At 40.1% G+C, this 19,761-nt stretch overlaps 1 protein-coding gene across 2 annotated transcripts in view; it reads right to left on the minus strand.

Annotated features, from left to right (window-relative positions):
* Positions 1–2,779: 2,779 nt before the first annotated feature.
* numbl (NUMB like endocytic adaptor protein) overlaps positions 2,780–19,761 on the minus strand; it is a 62,939-nt gene continuing 45,957 nt past the window's right edge. For both annotated transcript variants that reach the window (XM_057351441.1, XM_057351440.1), the window contains exons 3-9: positions 19,272–19,346; positions 16,830–16,904; positions 14,394–14,534; positions 13,797–14,001; positions 13,395–13,658; positions 6,972–7,148; positions 2,780–6,873 (exon numbers count right to left, since the gene is read on the minus strand). In XM_057351441.1, the coding sequence (XP_057207424.1) occupies positions 6,080–6,873; positions 6,972–7,148; positions 13,395–13,658; positions 13,797–14,001; positions 14,394–14,534; positions 16,830–16,904; positions 19,272–19,346 (1,731 nt within the window). In that variant the 3' untranslated portion in view covers positions 2,780–6,079. The remainder of the gene's footprint in view (positions 6,874–6,971; positions 7,149–13,394; positions 13,659–13,796; positions 14,002–14,393; positions 14,535–16,829; positions 16,905–19,271; positions 19,347–19,761) is intronic.

Here is a 19,761-nt window from a genome sequence, read left to right on the forward strand (position 1 = left end):
TGTGAGCAATATCAGTAAAAATGTCACAATGGGGTGTCACTAGGGGTGTCACAATATGCCAGTATGTTATGAATATAATTGTGAAATTATTGTGAAATGTTTTGGCCACAACAGTGTAGGGAACATTTGATATTGTGTTAATATTTATGAGATTTTTTTTAATTTATGAAATGTTTAAAACTCATTAAGGTTGTCACATTACCGCATGACCACCAGATAGAGCCAAAACTGCTTCACACAATAAGCCGCCCATTCATCATTTTTACATTTTACATTTTGTTATGGGTCTTACATAGAAGATGTGGGTTTTTCAACACACTGTTTTTTATTGTATTTATAAAATGTAACTATGGTTCATAGACTGAAACCGATATGCGTTATGAATAACCCCAAATACTTAACTGTTTAATCAAGACATTTCTCATCACAATGCATTTTAAACTTGCAGATTTTAAAATGATCTATTATTATTCTGTAAATGTCTTTTGAATTATACAGTACATTTCTGAGACTAGGAAGAGCAAAATAAAGATCTAATAAATGATAACGAGTAGTAGACGGTTTCAGTGGCAACAACATTATGTGGCCGAAACTACTTCCGGTAGACCTCCGCAAATAATCAATAGCTGTTAAGTAGTTTAATTTAATTGAATACGATCAACATACAGTAAAATATTATTATTCATTATAAATATTAAAATAATATAAATTAAATAGAAAATAAATCGTTATTCTTTAACCAAACACATACCGGAAGTTAAAGTCCCAGTGAAATTAAAAATGACAATTCTTATGTTTTCATGAAATATTGCAGCGTTTATAGTAAATAGCTTATCAATGTGGGTCATTTTCTTTTTAAAATGTATGTACCCTCATAATCCTCGGTTAAAATCTAAAAACGCATTTCCGCCCTGAAATGACTATCCACGTAAATTAGACGGCTTAGCCGGAGCATCCGTTAACTCCTCCCCTTCAACTGTCATTCTTCTGCCAGTTTCATTTCAAAATCAATGCAACAGCTGTTTTTATACATCCAATCAATTCGCAATGAAAAACGCAAGCCACGCCCACTAATTTTCTCCTTTGAAATTCCTTTTCCGAACCTTCTTGAAATCAGATGACAGACGTAACATTACTAAACATCTTAGGAACAACTGTCTTAAATGCATTGCTGGGTAAGTAGTTTCAGACCCCGTGCATGATCATGGACTATCCCAGTCATCTATTATTGACTCTGTATGTTATTATATATTGCACATGACTGCTCTTATGCAAACCCAAACTCATCACTACATACATCACGATACGACTCCAAACTACAAGACCGTGTGTGTGTTACTCTCTGTCCCTTCAAACGCATAACATAATTTGCATGTTAAAATTAATCCACTTGAGGAGGCTGTCATCCATCCATTGTTTATCTCATCCTGCAGATGCACAGCGTACATTAAAACGAACACCAGTGGCAGTTCTTTAAAAAGCAGTTTTATTCCAAATCCTTAATCCTCATTATTTAAACTGACAGGCAAACCTTTGTTTTAAACACCTCTCACAAGCTGGTAAAAACGGAATAGGTGCCATTGTTCAGAATGGGAATGCAAATCCATGTTTGAAGAAATAAATGGCTTGCATATACCAATAAGGGGTGCCAAAAATAATCAACACGTAATTTATTTAATACATAAAATAATCAATACTAAAAAATAAATGTATTGCTCTTAATCAGGGAATGTAAAGACTTTTATTTAAAATATATATTAACAGATGTCTTTAGTGTTTTGTTTTGTTTTGTTCTGTAGCTGTTTGCTGTAGTGATCTCTGTGTGTGAAAGGGTCAAAAAATAACCAACAACTAAGAAATATATTGATGTTCTTAATCGTATTTCCTGTTCTGTCTCATTGTAAATGCTTTTATTTTAAAAACCTGAGACTCGGTGTGGGCCCCTGCTCAATGTCCTTTGAGTGTGCTATAACAGTAAGCCTTTGTAAGTTTCATTTATAACCAAAGCGCAGTGTTTTTCTGCTTACTGTGGCTCTTTTAAGATGTTTATTAATGACCATTCTGTATCCATGGCAACTCATGTCCCACACGGTCCTGGTTTCTGTCTCACTGACACAATCGGTCTGCGTGCGGGGCAATAAGAGGAGAGTCATCACAGCAGAAACTACTCCGTGTTCTCACGCTTTGTTTCACAAGACCATGAGCTTTCACTGAGACACAAAGAGACAATAATGTCAAGTTATGTCAGTCTGTGCCACTGTATGATCTCAAATCAATTCATAAATGTTTTTAAGACGCTTAGAAGGGCATATTATAATCTTTCTAAACTGGGATCACACTGAAGACTGAAGGGATAGTTCACCCAAAAATACAATTTATTCTCCCTCATGTCATATAAAACCTGTATATGACTCTTTCTTCTGTGTGTCACAAAAGAAGATATTTTGAGAAATGTCTCAGCGGTTTTGTGTCCATATAATGGAAGTCAATGGGGGCCAATGTTGTTTGGTTACCAACATTCTTCAAAATATCTTCTTTTGTGTTCCGCAGAAGAAAGTAATACAGGTTTGAAATGACATGAGGGTGAGTAAATGATGAAAGAATTTTCATTTTTGGGTGAACCCTCCCTTTAAGATGCTTTTTTTAGTTCTATATTATTCCCATTAGAAAATGGTTTGGGGCGAATCTCATGAAAAAGCATTTATCGCGATCTTAATGGGATGCATGTGTATACATGAATGTACATAAATCAAGCCAGCGACACAAGTAACTTTGTTCATATTATATTATTTATTTATCTTTTATACAATAGAAATATGTAGGTTTAAATACAAAATTCTGTAAATAAAGATTAAAAATAAACTCCACTGGTTTGTTATCACTACACTAAAGTTTACAATCAAGTTTATGAGGTAATTTAGTTCCCTGGTTTGGAAAAACCTATGTATTTCGTTGAGGGGGAGTGGACAAAAGACCAGGGCAATTGACTGTAACAAATTCATCTGAACTGTAAATATTTGCACCCCACACAACATACAGCTTGGCCGGATTACAAACGTATTGTCTTTGGAAAAAAGGGCTATTTTTGTATTCATTGTGACATGCTTGACCCTGTAATACAGCTGATAAGAAAACTGGGAAGTGGCCAAGTCGAGTTACAACACATGACGGTCAAAACGGTCTTGAGGACCAGGAGTTAAAAACATTGTGCCTGCCTTCTTTTCCACCGGCTCTGTGGGAAGCGAGCATTTGTCCAGTGTATGGAGTACACATCATAAGCACAGTGTGCAGTCTGGCTTTGATCATCTAGCATTAAACACTTGCATGACTCCACACACACACCACTAACATCATTCAGCACATCAGATTTCTACATTTGCAATTGAGAAAAATGCATTCATAAATTGTCAGTTCTCACAACAAAATAAACAACCATTGAGCGTCATTACATGTGGTGAAAAAATGGGTTTCAATCAGATTTGGATGAGATCTTATTATTGGGAGTGTGCGAGGACATTTGTCTGCAGTTAAAAGCATTTTTATCTATTTTAGACCAGAATGAGTGAAAACAGTGGCAATACGAAACGAAAGCCATAACTAATATGCATATTCATAGTTTTAACATACTGTAATATGGGATATTTTAAGCATGCATGAACCAAACAGTCTCCCTGCGTGGTCTGTTTTCATCACTGCCTGTTACAACCAACACTTTTAATCTTTTGTTAATACTTGTTAATACACCTGCGCCTCACGACTACTCTTGTTTTCCATCTATTTAATGTTTTGAAAGATTTAAAATAAACTTTCTCGTTCAACCTTTGTCATTTTACTCAACCTTACACAATCAAAGCCGAATTAAAGGACTATAGGGGCCTGAGATCGGTTGCACCAGCTGTGTGTAAGTTACAACTTACAAACGTAGTTTTGAAGTAAAAGAGCACCAAGTTAGAACTTGCACAGTATTAAAAAAAATTCTGTTGCACCATTGAACTTCGTTGAAGCGTAACTACGTTTAAACTAAATATTTACGGAAGCTGGAGTTGCAAACTGACTGAAATACATCTATAAGCTCTTTTTTTTTACGAGAAATGCTTACATCCGTAACACATTGCAATGCTCACATTATCACTCGCTTACACTTAAAAAAAGAAAATAATATGTGGTTAAATTACTTTACGAGTAACTCTTCAACACGAACCCATCCTAAACAGCCTGCTGTGCATGCCAAAATAAAAGAAGTTATAATAAATAAATGTCATTAATTATCATTTTATGTTTAGAGTAGAAGACTGAAGGGAAATAATTTGTATTATTTTTTTTTCTTATGTATTTATTTACTGTACATATACTGAGTCTGGATCTTGAGTGCACCATAATCTGGTTGCATGTTTGTACAATGACAATGAAGAAACTAATCTAACTTTAATATTTTTTTATTTAATTAAAATATGTTTTGATTTTATTATGTTTTTACTATCAGTATTTATAGATCCTTATTTATAATACCGTCTATGACTATGATTTTCATTTCAACACAACTTCTCACGAATTTAAAAGCTCCTGTTGGAATATTGACATAAACGTTATCACATCGCATTACATTTTATGCCGAGTTTACGACCTACTAGCTACTATATGCTCTTAAGAACAAATGGTGCAACCAAGTCGTTTACAAACAAACTAGTAGTTACTAAGCCTCTTGTTTGAATTTTATGTTCTACAGAAAGCTGGTGCAACCCTGACTTGGGCCACAAACGTCAAAAGACCCCCAAACAAAATGTTTGTGCAATGGCTTTGTCCTTCATAGGATTAAAAAACACTGAATTTTAAAATGATAGTTCACCAAAAATGAAATTCTGTTAAATTCTGTCAAAACCAATGCAAGCTAATGGGTATCGCCATTTTTTGGTTACCAACTTGCTTAAAATATCTTCTTTTGTGTTCTGCATAAGTAAGTATGTCATACAGGTTTGATATGACAAGAGGGTGAGTAAATGACAGAATTTTCATTTTTGGGTGAACTGTCACTTTAATGGATCCCTTTACTGGACATTGAAGACCTCCATTGCATTTTATTGTTGGTGGTGATGAAATATAAATATTAGGTCCTTTATTGTGTGGTATTTTAGGTTTTGTTGTTTGATTCATACATGATCCTTTGCACTCCTCCAGATGAACGTTTGGGTTATCCTGAGGAAGTCCCCCAACGTTGAGTCCTTTTGAAAAGTATCCAGATGCCTCCTAATGGATCTCATTCTGGCTACCGCTAATCCAAAGGCGCTCAAAAGTTACAAAGTTGCCAAAATCCCCACATCTCATCACTAAACGCATTATAAAAATAGAACTATAACCCTCAGAAAATGTCTTCTCTCCCAAAAGTACTTCCAATGCTCAATCCCAGAGGTCAGGGTCACCGCAGTGGCATTTCTTGTCTTGTCTAAGTCTCGACAGTCAGGGTTGGAATGTCGGTGCTTTAGGTGTCCTCACGGTGCAGAGCAGACGTTTCATTTGGAATCAATAAAGCGAACAGCCACAAAAAGGGCAATAAATAAAGTAAACTAAAAGCATGCTATTTACATTCCTTCCTACATACAAAGTAAACTCAACATTCTATCAATATACGGTAACTCCTATCATTTGGCGAGTTAGTTTTCAAGTAGCCAATTTATTCCGTCTGTAATCTTTCACCCTGTTAAATGTCAAATAAATAAGGGCAAACCTAGCAAGAATAATTCGGCAATTAAAATCAAGATTAAAAATAACAAGTATAATTATTTAAAAAAGAATAAATAACTATTTTGACCTATTCAGTTTTTACCTCCCCCCTTCATTCATTTGCCAGGCGAAAAGTCATTACTGCTGAGAAACAACGTGCAGGTCTCTCTCTGTCCTATAAGTGCCTCCTAACATGTTCCGACCGATTGATTTGTGACATTCCAGCTCTCCAAATCTGGTATCACTTCTCCATATCACATAAAACAGACCAGGAGCGTACAAAACCCCCTTGAGAGTCAAACAAAAGGGAACTGGGTGTGAAATAGCCTCGTGTTCTCGAAGCTCGTTACGCGTTTACATTTCAAAGTTCAATCTCAAAAGTCTTTTGCAAGTCATTCGAGAAAGGGTTGGGTGCCTTAGGTTGCGATTTAGACTCCAGCGCGGCCCACTTCGCTTCGAAATGCTCTGCTTCCTGGGAGCTGCTTGTAGGGTGGGGATCCATCGGCCAACTCATACCCACTTTCGCGGCGCTACCAGTGCCGTTGTGCGTGGCGGTTGTAGTAGTCGAGGGTAAGGAGTTGTGTAGGTGTCCATTAACGACCGTCGGAGATGCAAATGTGGTGTTCGGGAAGCCTCCGGGTAGTGTGGAGAAAGCCGAGTTTTGGGTGCCGCACAGCGTGCCCGTCTTAGGCCCCATTCCAATTCCCATCGCTGCTCCACCCACAGTACCAGCTGCGGTGCAGAATACATTAGCCACCATCTGTGACGGTGTGATGCCCACTATAGGCACGCTAGCATTGGGATACGTCATGCTGTTGGCCAGAGTTGGCATGTATGGCTGCATAGGTACAAACTGCGGCTGAAGGGGTTGCTGGGCGAACATGCCGACGGGCGCCGGAGTGATGTCGAACGCCATTGGGAAGGGTTGCATGGAGGTTGGCTGGGAACCTGGTGCGATGGGCATGGTGGGGACCGGTGGTGGTTGCTGAGTAAGTGGTGGGTGTAGAGGGGGCGGAGTCTGCTGAGGGGCTTTCACAGCTTTAGCCACTTCCTCAAGCCAGCGTTCGGCCTCAGATGGCGTCCGTTTATGACCGCCCTGAGCTATGGGAGGAGAAGACTGGACAGCAGGCTCTGTCTGAATCCATGAGCTGGTAGCTGTGGGGTGGGAGGGGTTATGAATGTTAAAATACGCAAATGAACAGGTTATGAAAGAAAGACAGTTTTAAATGACTTGAGGATGCGGTTTGTGTTACCTTGCAGGGGTGCGGGTGGAGGAGGGATAGCAGGTGGAGCGCTGCACTCTGGTGCACAGTTGTTGGTGGTTTTGGCACACAGATCTTCAGAAGGTTTGGTGAAGGAGTGGTTGATTTGGCTGCACAGAGCATTGATGCTCTCTGGCTCTCCTGCAACTGACAGATCCATCTCTGGAACTGAGACAAGACGGTAAATCCCACATGTGTTCACCTGACTCGTTTTGTTGAGATTTTAGACAGGTGTGAAAAAGCTGAATATAATATGCCGTTTGCAACAGTTTTCAACTAAAAAAATGAAAACTTAGCTGTTTACACGACATTTTGGTGGCCTGAAATGCAAACTTTTGAAAATCATAATCGTCTCCACGTAAATGACAAAAACACAAATTTGTGAAAACAGTCATATTATGTGTTTTTATACAAAATGACATCGCCAACTACTGGCAGGTCATGCACAATACAGCATTTCTAGTCTTTTACAGTGTGTCTGTTCGGATCTGTGTGTGTCATGGCTCTGCTTCATTTAGTCATGTTTTTCTTGGTCCTGTAGCAGAGTCATGGCAAAGTCTTTGGTTATGTGTGGAGAGAAACATATTATTGTCCTTTTGACAATAATATATGTTCTCTCCAGTGTCTCGTCTCTGTTCCCGCCATCTCGTTTCCTCGTTATCTTTCCTTGAGTGTTTAATGTCCCACACCTGCCCCGTGTAATTATCCCTCGTTTGTCTTCCCTATATATACCCTCTTGTTGTCCTGTGCTCGTGTATTTCGTTCAATGTGTGCGTGCTATGCCTTGTGCTATATTCAGTTCGTCTTGTCGCTCGTCCTATGTTTCCGGTATTGCCTGTTCCTGTCGTGTTGGTTTTTTCGTCTCAGTTAGTGTTTAGTTTAGTTTAGTTCAAGTGTTTTATTCAGTTTAATGTCAGTTAGTCCTCGTGCTGTACTTGTTTATGGTTTGCTTGTTCCTGTATTTTGCCCCATCGTGGGTCTTTGTGTTCTGCTTATTATTTATAATAAATATCTTGTTTTGTTAACCCCGTCACTGCCTGCCTGCGCTTGGGTTCTTCCGTATTCCTTGACAGTGTGAATGGTGATCGTTTTGTCGTCTGTAGGGGGAAAGTTAAATAATGCATTATTCCATTTTCTGCTTGTTGTGGTCCAGTAAACAAACACATTAAATCGTAATTTTAATGTCAGTAGCATTCACAACACCTCTACGAAAACTTCGAAACATCTTAGCTTAAAGGTCATGTGTGTTCAGGTTGTAGCTAAAGAAGTTTTACATTTTTTGTGAAAATCCTTTAAAGGAGACATCAGATGAAAACCCCAATTTTTCTGTGTTTAAGTGCTATAATCGGGTCCCCGGTGCATCTAACAACCCAGAAAATGTGAAAAATAAGAACCCTGTAAGTTTGTTTTGGTGTGCCTTTCCCAGCAAGCATGTGAGAAATCGAGCCGTTCAGATTTCGCTCCGATTGTGACGTCCAAAGCAGATTTTATTATAATGTTACCGCCCCTTAATCTACACAGTTCCACCCACCGCGCGCTGCCATTGTTGTTTTCACAAGCGACAGCGGTGTACGTGATGCCATGGCTAAAGTTCGTGGACAACATGCAATGTAGTCGCTGCACACATTTCTAGGCTTCCTAGTCCAAACCTAGGAAGAGACAGGAGTGGATTTATTTTATTTTTAGTGGAAATCCATCAGAAACCAAAAGTAAAAACCTGCTTGTTTGCTCTAATCACTTCAAACCGGAGTGCTTTTTCAACTTGGGACAGTACAAGCAGGATTAGCTTCAAAGTTGTTCCTCAAGAGGGATCGAGACCGACTGAACGAGACAAAACTGCCGATGTAAGTAATATTTATCAACAGTCTGAATTGACGTAAATGTACCGTATATATAGGAGGATAACGTTAGCATATGATAGCGAAGGGAGCTAAGTCAGTCACGGGCTAAATAGAACATTCAAAGCCAGTGTTAAACTTACTGTATATAAGTGCAGATGGACACTTGGAGTTTAGCTGTATGAATGTTAATACATTATGTGCGTTCATATGTTTAGCTGCGGCAAGCTGTTTGTTTTGCTAATGAACAGGGGCGAACACTGGGGTTAATTTCGTTTTAAACGTCTCAAATCATTCGTGCTTAAGCTGAAAAATCTGTCAAAGCAAACTAGCTCTCACATTGTGTGTGTAACGTTATAACTTGTCAATGACAATCGCTAAAATCCATGTAATTCCGCTGAGATCTGCAGTGGATTCCGTGGATTTTAGGTAAGCATAAACGCACAACGTAAGCGCATTAGCTGTTTGCTGTGACTTCTTTTTTGTCTCCGGACGAATGATTTGAGACGTTTAAGACGAAACTAACCGCAGAGGAATTCAGTAAATATCATTTAGCTAAACCATTGCCACTACACGTGTGTTGTGTTGACACGCCAGACAGAAGGGGGGTGGGGTTTGCTGTAACTTATTATCAGTTAAAGAGACATGCACCAAAACGGGTTGCTGTGAGCATAGCTGTTTTTGACGAGGCNGGGGTGGGGTTCCACGTGGGACTTCCACCTCGCGGTCGATCACGCCGGAGGGCCTCGACCTGACTGCCGCTGCCCGGGGGGACTCGGTACCCTCCGGCTTGAGCTCCACGGTCCCCGTTCACTCTGGTGGCGCCGGTAGCGAGCGGGAGGGAGGGGATCCGGGGATGACGTCGGCTGATTCCTCCGCTGCGGAACTCCCTCCGGTCCCCACGGATTCGCCAAGGTCGGCTATGGATCCGGTGGTGCGGAGAAGGAGGGAGAGGCGCAGCGGAGGAGCGTCCACGCCGGTGCAGCCGGCGTCCAGTCCGGTGCGGCCGGCTGCCAGTCCGGTGCGGCCGGCTCCAGTCCGGTGCGGACGGGTCCTGTGGTGTCCAGTCTGTGTCCAGTGTCCCGGCGTCCAGTCCGGTGATCCAGCCGGCGTCCAGTCCAGTGATCCAGCCGGCGTCCAGTCCGTGATCCAGCCGGCATCCAGTCCGGTGCCAGCCGGCGTCCAGTCCGGTGATCCGGCCGGCGTCCAGTCCGGTGCCAGCCGGCGTCCAGTCCGGTGCAGGCCGGCGTCCAGTCCGGTGCGGCCGGCCTTCCAGCCGGCGTCAAGCCCTGTCAGCCGGCCTTCCAGCCGGCGTCAAGCCCTGTCCAGCCGGCCTTCCAGCCGGTCCCTAGTCCGGCAGCCAAGCCGGCCCCGGGGAACCCCCAGGGTCAAGGACTGTCCCCCCAGGACTCCCCCTAAGTCCCTAGGACTACGCGCCCTCGAGCGCAGCCGGGGACTGGGACTTCTCCCACCCCCATGGACTGCCCCCTATGGGCCCTGGTTTGGCCCCCCCCCCCTCCCATGTTTGTTATTTTTGATGTCCCACCCTAGTCCTGTTGTTGTTGTGTCTGTCTGCCCTTGATTTTGTTTTCTTTGTTTTGCCTTGTCCTGTCTGTCTCCCAGTCTGTCTTGTCTCGTCCGTCTACCCCTTGGTGAGCACCTGGAGGTGCTCATTAAAGGGGGGGCTTCTGTCATGGCTCTGCTTCATTTAGTCATGTTTTTCTTGGTCCTGTAGCAGAGTCATGGCAAAGTCTTTGGTTATGTGTGGAGAGAAACATATTATTGTCCTTTTGACAATAATATATGTTCTCTCCAGTGTCTCGTCTCTGTTCCCGCCATCTCGTTTCCTCGTTATCTTTCCTTGAGTGTTTAATGTCCCACACCTGCCCCGTGTAATTATCCCTCGTTTGTCTTCCCTATATATACCCTCTTGTTGTCCTGTGCTCGTGTATTTCGTTCAATGTGTGCGTGCTATGCCTTGTGCTATATTCAGTTCGTCTTGTCGCTCGTCCTATGTTTCCGGTATTGCCTGTTCCTGTCGTGTTGGTTTTTTCGTCTCAGTTAGTGTTTAGTTTAGTTTAGTTCAAGTGTTTTATTCAGTTTAATGTCAGTTAGTCCTCGTGCTGTACTTGTTTATGGTTTGCTTGTTCCTGTATTTTGCCCCATCGTGGGTCTTTGTGTTCTGCTTATTATTTATAATAAATATCTTGTTTTGTTAACCCCGTCACTGCCTGCCTGCGCTTGGGTTCTTCCGTATTCCTTGACAGTGTGAATGGTGATCGTTTTGTCGTCTGTAGGGGGAAAGTTAAATAATGCATTATTCCATTTTCTGCTTGTTGTGGTCCAGTAAACAAACACATTAAATCGTAATTTTAATGTCAGTAGCATTCACAACACCTCTACGAAAACTTCGAAACATCTTAGCTTAAAGGTCATGTGTGTTCAGGTTGTAGCTAAAGAAGTTTTACATTTTTTGTGAAAATCCTTTAAAGGAGACATCAGATGAAAACCCCAATTTTTCTGTGTTTAAGTGCTATAATCGGGTCCCCGGTGCATCTAACAACCCAGAAAATGTGAAAAATAAGAACCCTGTAAGTTTGTTTTGGTGTGCCTTTCCCAGCAAGCATGTGAGAAATCGAGCCGTTCAGATTTCGCTCCGATTGTGACGTCCAAAGCAGATTTTATTATAATGTTACCGCCCCTTAATCTACACAGTTCCACCCACCGCGCGCTGCCATTGTTGTTTTCACAAGCGACAGCGGTGTACGTGATGCCATGGCTAAAGTTCGTGGACAACATGCAATGTAGTCGCTGCACACATTTCTAGGCTTCCTAGTCCAAACCTAGGAAGAGACAGGAGTGGATTTATTTTATTTTTAGTGGAAATCCATCAGAAACCAAAAGTAAAAACCTGCTTGTTTGTGCGAATCACTTCAAACCAGAGTGCTTTTTCAACCTGGGACAGTACAAGCAGGATTAGCTTCAAAGTTGTTCTTCAAGAGGGATCGAGACCGACTGAACGAGACAAAATTGCCGATGTAAGTAATATTTATCAACAGTCTGAATTGACGTAAATGTACCGTATATATAGGAGGATAACGTTAGCATATGATAGCGAAGGAGCTAAGTCAGTCACGGGCTAAATAGAACATTCAAAGCCAGTGTTAAACTTACTGTATATAAGTGCAGATGGACACTTGGAGTTTAGCTGTATGAATGTTAATACATTATGTGCGTTAATATGTTAGCTGCGGCAAGCTGTTTGTTTTGCTAATGAACAGGGGCGAACACTGGGGTTAATTTCGTTTTAAACGTCTCAAATCATTCGTGCTTAAGCTGAAAAATCTGTCAAAGCAAACTAGCTCTCACATTGTGTGTGTAACGTTATAACTTGTCAATGACAAGCGCTAAAATCCATGTAATTCCGCTGAGATCTGCAGTGGATTCCGTGGATTTTAGGTAAGCATAAACGCACAACGTAAGCGCATTAGCTGTTTGCTGTGACTTCTTTTTTGTCTCCGGACGAATGATTTGAGATGTTTAAGACGAAACTAACCGCAGAGGAATTCAGTAAATATCATTTAGCTAAACCATTGCCACTACACGTGTGTTGTGTTGACACGCCTGACAGAAGGGGGGTGGGGTTTGCTGTAACTTATTATCAGTTAAAGAGACATGCACCAAAACGGGTTGCTGTGAGCATAGCTGTTTTTGACGAGGCAAGAAGGGTTTTGTTTACACAGCCATTGAGTGTTTTTAAGCAAAATATGTTCCAGACATTTTATGAAGACCCTAATAAATCATACCAACTTGTTGAAAGTGCTCGTCTAAGGAGACCTTTAAAACATTTGATTTGAATGTGAGTAGTGTTATGCTGTCATTATTATAGTTTATTTAATGGTTTGCTCTATCGCACCCCATCTAAAAACCGAGTCAGTAAGAAACGTTGGTAACATTTTACAACAAGGTTTTATTTGTTAACATTAGTTAATACATTTGCTAACATGAACTAACAATGTACAATACTTCTACAGCATTTATTAATCTTCGTTAAGGTTAATTTCGACATTTATATTTTTAAAATCAAGTCATCACATTTAATCTTAGTCAATGCAAAATGAACTAACATAAACAACTGCATTGTTCATTGTCTGTTCATGTTAGTTAACGCATTTACTAATGTTAACAAATGCGTTATTGTAAACTTAAATTCAATAGTGGTGTTGCTGGTTTTATTTCCTTTGAGTCTGACGCCAATAACATAATGCAAAAATGTAATTGAAATGATTTAGTGTGAACATTTATGAAATGAGAGAAGAGAAATTAATATCACACGGTAGACTGAGTTTCATAAAAAAAAGTAATCAGAAGTCAATAATTGATCCTGATTCTATTCTAAAAAGGTTACAATCTAATTAACAGATTCGTATTAACATGTTTTGTAATTGTGTGCTGCCTGGCCAAAGTGCTGTGACTGATGACACAGTCGACAAATAAAACAGAAACTATAATTAAGTAAATGGTGTGAGTTAAGGAGGTGGATGCTGAGTCAACACTACAGCTCACAGTAACTCACCTGGGTTCTTGCTCTGATAGTCGGTCTTGCGCTGTAGGGTGGACGGGAGATCGTTCAGGCGCAGAGAGAGCTGTCGTTTAAAAGGTGAGTTTTTCTGGCTGAGTTGCGGGAAGCCTCTGAAGGATCCCTGTCGGACCAGCTGCTCGATGGGGGCGTGACGGCGTGGGATGGCGTGAGGTCCGCTTGGCTCCGCCCTCTCTACAGGGGAGGCCGCTCCCTCTGGAGGTGAAGCATTTCCTTGTACGTTTCTACTATAGCAGGCTTCTACACAAAGACAGTGAACATATATGCCATTTGGAATAATTAACATGAATAGCATGGAAAATGTACAAACAAAGAGTTGCCATGTGGTTGCTAGGGTGTTGCTAGGTGCTTGCCTACTGGAAAATTATATGCACTGACCTTTCTTTTTGTCCTGTAGTTGTTTCATGATGTCTTCCCGGTCACTTTGCTTACCAGCAGAGGAGACGCGGAAGGAACCTTCCCTTACAAAGGACGTGCGGCTTGCATCAAAAGAAGCAGTGACACCGCACTCCTTCTCCCGCCGCTGTTTTCGCTCAAGGCAAGCCGCAAATGCGCATCCTACAGCGTGACTCAGACGCTCCCCCTAGTGGTGTGGAGGATGTTATGTTAGCAGCATCTTTTTTTACATATACTGTTTTTACTAAATATTAACCGTGCCTCTCTCTTACAGAAACTTCATGGCGCACCAAGATGCTTCAATGAAAACCATAGAATTCCCATAGTACCACATGTAAAAAACCAAAAGTATTATCTATATGACCACATACTTTGTTGTTGTCTAGTTTAGTATTAGGTACCTAATCATGACACTGAAATCCCTTTGCAGTCAATAATGTGTTTTTCTCTGTGCCTCAAGAACAGATAACAACGCCTAATCGGTTATTCTGGTTCAGATAACCCTGCCGTAGTCCTTATCTTAATCCCGCTTTGCAGGGAATAGAGGCTGAGGAATTAATCCCTGTCTGGCTCCCTCACCGAGTCCTTCAGGGCCATGAAGCAGTGGCACATCCAACGGCGAGTCGTCCCGTCACGGCAGATGTAGGAGAACGCCTTGTCGTAGTTGCGGTCGGGCGCGCAGAAGGACACCTTCTCGATGGTCTGGTCGACAATGAGGTCCTTCAAATGCAACAAAAATGGATTGTTTATGACATGTTTCAAATACAAGACGATTTAAAACTGATTTTATGTACCTGCTCAAAAACCAAGAAAAGTTACAGATTGCAGCTTTAAGTTGTTTTTGTTGGTTAACTGTCATTTTTCTCATCTTTTTTCATTTGATCTAACATGACTAAAGCTTTGCGCTTCTGGCCTCCCGCTGTAACAATGGCTAGTGTTTCCATGTTAGGGGGCCACAGTCGATACATAATACATGAGGCACAGAGTGTAGAAGTGGTAGGTGAGGGGTCAGACGTGGCAGTAAAGCTCTCTCTAAAAGAGAAAGAGTCTGGAGGAAGAGAAAGAGGAGAGGGACCCATTCATTGTGGGCCAATTACTGGCTGAAGGGGCTCTAAAAGGTCTGGCATGGATGACTGTGTTCCGGGGAGAGGCATAACTGTGGGTTTATAGCAGACGGGAAGAACTTTACGAGAGACAGACTGCTGACTCATTTTACACTTGTCAAAGAATGACGCAGTGTGGACAACCCTTTCACTAGACGATAAATATTGATGAATGAAGTTTGAAAACTCATTTTAAAGAGACAGTGTACTGTAAATGAAACATTTCACCCTTGTCATTCCAAACCTGCATGACTTTATTTCTTTCATGAACAGCAGGAATTTTCTATCAAAAAAGTATCATTTTTCCTCCACCATTTCTCTCAAATGCCATCTGCAGTCGCACTTAAAGGGACAGTTCACCCAAAAATGAAAATTCTGTCATCATTTACTCACGCTCTTGTGTGTTCTGCATAAGAAAGAAAGTCGTGCAGGTTTGAAATGACAAGAGGTTGAGTAAATGATGACAGACTTTTCCTTTTTGGGTGAACTATCACTTTAAATTCACCGTATTAAAATAGATTTTCACTCAAGTTTATGGTCACCTGATCATTTCATGATCTGAAATGTCTCTCATGAAATTAAATGTTCGAAATTAAAAAAAATTTAAGACAAAAAATATCATCTTGTTAACATATTTACATATATACTACAAAAAGTTTTGAAAAGCACGACCTTACTTTAAATAATAAAGTTAAAAATGACAAATATATATTTTTAATAATTATTAAAAGTATTTAAAATATTTTTTCTCTCTTTAATTTTATTTGACATTTTCAGCACTTTGGATTTCTTTGCTATGTTTAAATGTATATAAATAAAATGTATTTACTTACTTAAAGAAAAAACACGACGTTATTGTTGGGCAGAAACCTTTAAGAAAACCTTAATTTTTTAATAAACCATTACTATTGGCCATCCTTCATGTCTGTCTGTTTTGCGAATATTCAACCTATAAAGGTAACCAAAAAGCCTTTCAACTTTGACAACACTATAGGCCTATTTATTATTTAAATACAGTGTTTATCCATTTCTTGAAAATGATGTTTTGGAGATCAGTTTGGAGATGGTCACAAAGATGGTTATTTACAAAAGTTTGCACATTTTAGACATATGGTGGCTACTTTATATATGCCAAAATATATCAGTTTGATTTGTTGTGAATTTTATTCGTTACAATATTACATTACTAGTAGAGATGCACCAATTCAACCATTTGGTTAAAAAATAATAATAAAGAAGACGACAGTGTACGTTGCGGCGGGTTTGGTATTAATGACACAGAATCATTTTTGTGTGAACTGTTCCTTTAAGCAGTGTTAAACAGCTAGATCAGGAGGAGGAGCCGGACACCGGTGGCATGTGTAGACGTATGGCAGTGTGAAGGATTAGGTAGCTGTGCTGACTCATATACATATGTGAGGATTACCAGAAAGGCACAGTGAGGCAATGGCTGGCCCTTACAGGAAACAAACAAGAATGCTTTGTGGCCCTCTGCCTTCCTCTTTGTGAACCGAGGAAGAACAGCGCATAATTGAAGTCATTATGTAAAGCCTTTGACCTTTTCTAGTGAAATCGACAGACTTTGTGTGTCTGCATGTCTGTGGAAAGGATGTTACACGACTCCAAAATCTCAAAGCATCAATGAGAGCCAAGCGCAGTTCGCAGAACCCTTGACTTCAAAAGGCATCTCAACGTTAAAGCGCGACTGGTCATGTGACCGGTCTTTTAAAGGCCTGCCAACTTCCCTCCCACCGCATATTTTGACAGACTCTCTTCCGTACAGACTAATTGATGGCTTGGGAATCTCAGTGAGGGTCATTCAGGCAGCAGTAACTTTTCAGGGCTTCAGAATTTATTAATGGATTTCAATGGACACACGATAAAACGCAGACACACAAACACACAGATTTACCTTGGTTTTGTCATCCACTACTCTCAGGCCATCGGCGGACACCCACAGCACAGCTTTGACTGTTTTCTTTCCACTCTGAGAATAAATAAAATGAAAACAACATCAATGTTTGAACATGCTGTTATTTTATTTTTGATAAGCTCTGCATAGTAGCAAGAGAATTTTTACCCACAATGCATTTTTTAGCTTACTAAAAAGAGCACCTCAATAAGATGCTGACCTAATATAAAAAATTGTCATTTCTAGAAACAAAACATATCAAGTGTAAAACAATGTTCTTGGAAGACAATCCCTGAATAGACAAAAATCAAGATCTTAAAATATTTATATTTCATTTGAACACCAAAGCATACAGTTAACAAATGGATTTTTTTGTGCATTACACAAAAAAACATACTATGCCCTGACAAGACGCTGTGTTATAAGGCTGTCATCTATGTTCTGTAATCTGTAAACAGCACGTTCACTTTCTTCTGAACAGGCTTTAAATCTTTTGTGAATATGTTGTGCATCTGTCTCAGATGGTGACCGATGGGACAGATGGTTCTGGAAAAGCGGTGTAAAGTTAACTAAAAGTGAAGGATGTGGTTAAATCAAGGACAAAACAATGAAATTGAACTGACGTTCCAAGAAGCAAGAGAGTCGCTTTCCAAATTCGCCAAGAGAGCAGAACACAGAGGAACTCACAGAGAGAACGAGTGACTCGTGGAATAAGAAACAGGTTCAAGAATAAGATAAAGACCTTTGTGAAAATAGGGGAGAAGTGTGTAGACAGATTAAGCAGAGTGTATATGAACAGATGGAGGGGTCCCGAAGACAAGAGCCACACATACGGTGTGGCCACATTCAGTGACAAAATGCAGCAGTGGGTGAAAGGTCTGCATAAACAGCAAAAATAACATGAAAACGTATATAGAAATACATACAGTTTCTGCTCTGACAAGATTTGTAGGACGAGGCATTGACAAAACAGCCGAGTTCAATAAAGATCGATTTTTGTAAATAACTGAGCCTCATGTGAGCCTCAAAGCTTATAGACTCGCACAATACAGTACGTATATTGATTGGTACCCCGATTCAATATAATCACCCTGAAGGGGTTTGTATTATGATAATGACCAGGTGATACAGCTGGACAATAGACCTATATATGAAATATATCTTTGCTGTCATTCCAAAACCTCGGATGTCCAAATTCACTGTTTTTCAGGAAATGGAAAAAGCACTGTACTTTTTAAATGATTAAATACTGTGTTGCCAAAGTTGACAAGCACTTTTAATACTTTTTTATTGGTTAGATGTTTGCAAAACCTATTCACAAACATAAAGGGTGACTAATAATAATGATTTATGGCAAAAAACAATATGGAGATACGAGGTTTCAGAAGGATAGCAGCGATATTTAAGATATATTTATAATGGTTTGTAAGATAAATTAAATTTTTTGCTTACTTGATTTCACTGTTAGTTTAGTTCATTAAATATTTTGAATCTACTTGGCAAAAATAGTTATTTAACCCTTGTGTGGTATTTATCCTTTCAGTGTTTACTAAAACAAAATGATGCAACTAATTGTTTTTTCAACCTTAAGACAATTATATTTATTCAAGATTAACATGTTTTCTTCACCTATATCAAAGATTTTTTTCTTTCATCTATGTGATTTAAAGTTGACAAGAAACGGGAGTTGCGATTGTCTTTTTTCCCCCTATCGTGATGTATAGCCGTGTGAAACGGCTACTGAAATTAGAAAAAAAATCAGGCAGGACTTGATTTTGTTCCTCGTAATTGACTGGATCTTTGGAAGTTGACCGTTGCTAACAAACCGAGGCAGATTTGAATCTTTTCTTGCTGATGGGGTGGGGCAGAAACGAGTCCCCGATAGCCCCGCCTTCACGTCATAACTCGTGACAGGAAAAGAAGTCGTTCTGAGAGGTTTACGTTTTTGATTAAATATTATGAGTGCACATGAATTTGAAAATAAATAATGAAGTGCACAGATCAATTATTTATAAAAAAAACACTACAGTAAATTTTGATTTCATAGATTTAACATAGGTAAATGACAAATAGTACTTATATATGCTGTCTATGTTGCGTCTAGTTCACATCAGTAAAATATGTTCACAGAAATATTGTTTGTTTTGGCTTTTTACATAAATTTTTACATCGCTGGAGTAACAAAAATTAAAATGATGGTAAATAAACCCCTCCCCCCCTTTAAGTTTCTTTATATATACATATCTAGATATTGATTGAATCCAGCCCTACCTGCTAACTGTACATTATCAGTACATTACTGTACATTATGTGTACATACTGTCTAACTGTACATTATGTCTTACGTAACAATTCTAAATGTGTTTCTATGGCTGCTAATTTGCTTTTTATACCAAGAGTAATGTGTTATTGAGCAGAGATGGAAAGCATTAAAACACACACCACTTTCAGCTTTTTCACAGCTTCCTCGCACACATGCATCCCTCTGGACTCCTCTACCTCCACCAGACCGAGATACTGCGGGAAAACAGAGACAGAGAGAGGTCAAAACTGATGAGCTTCACATTTCCTGTATTCCATCCATTACATTTAATGTATTTTACTGTGATCACTGAGCTGGACGAACTCTTTCGTGAAATGTGCCAATGTAGATTTCTACAAGGATCCATTTGAACAGACAGCGGAGAATATATTAAGAGGAGACTTTGATGTGGGCCATTTTATCCAGCCTGAAACAATCAAAATGTCTTCACGCTGACACAACTAATAGCGATCAGGTCAGGTTTATGTTATGTGATTATAGTGGCCATGATGACAGAGGCCACAGCAGGATTACATCTCAGTGAAGCTTCTGAAGCCTCCGGCTACTCCGTAAAATTAGGTTGAATTTAATTACGCGGCTCCACTAAAATAAGTCCTCCGCTTTAATGAT

This window comes from Triplophysa rosa, linkage group LG14, assembly GCF_024868665.1.
Source record: "Triplophysa rosa linkage group LG14, Trosa_1v2, whole genome shotgun sequence".
Classification (NCBI taxonomy): Eukaryota; Metazoa; Chordata; class Actinopteri; order Cypriniformes; family Nemacheilidae; genus Triplophysa; species Triplophysa rosa.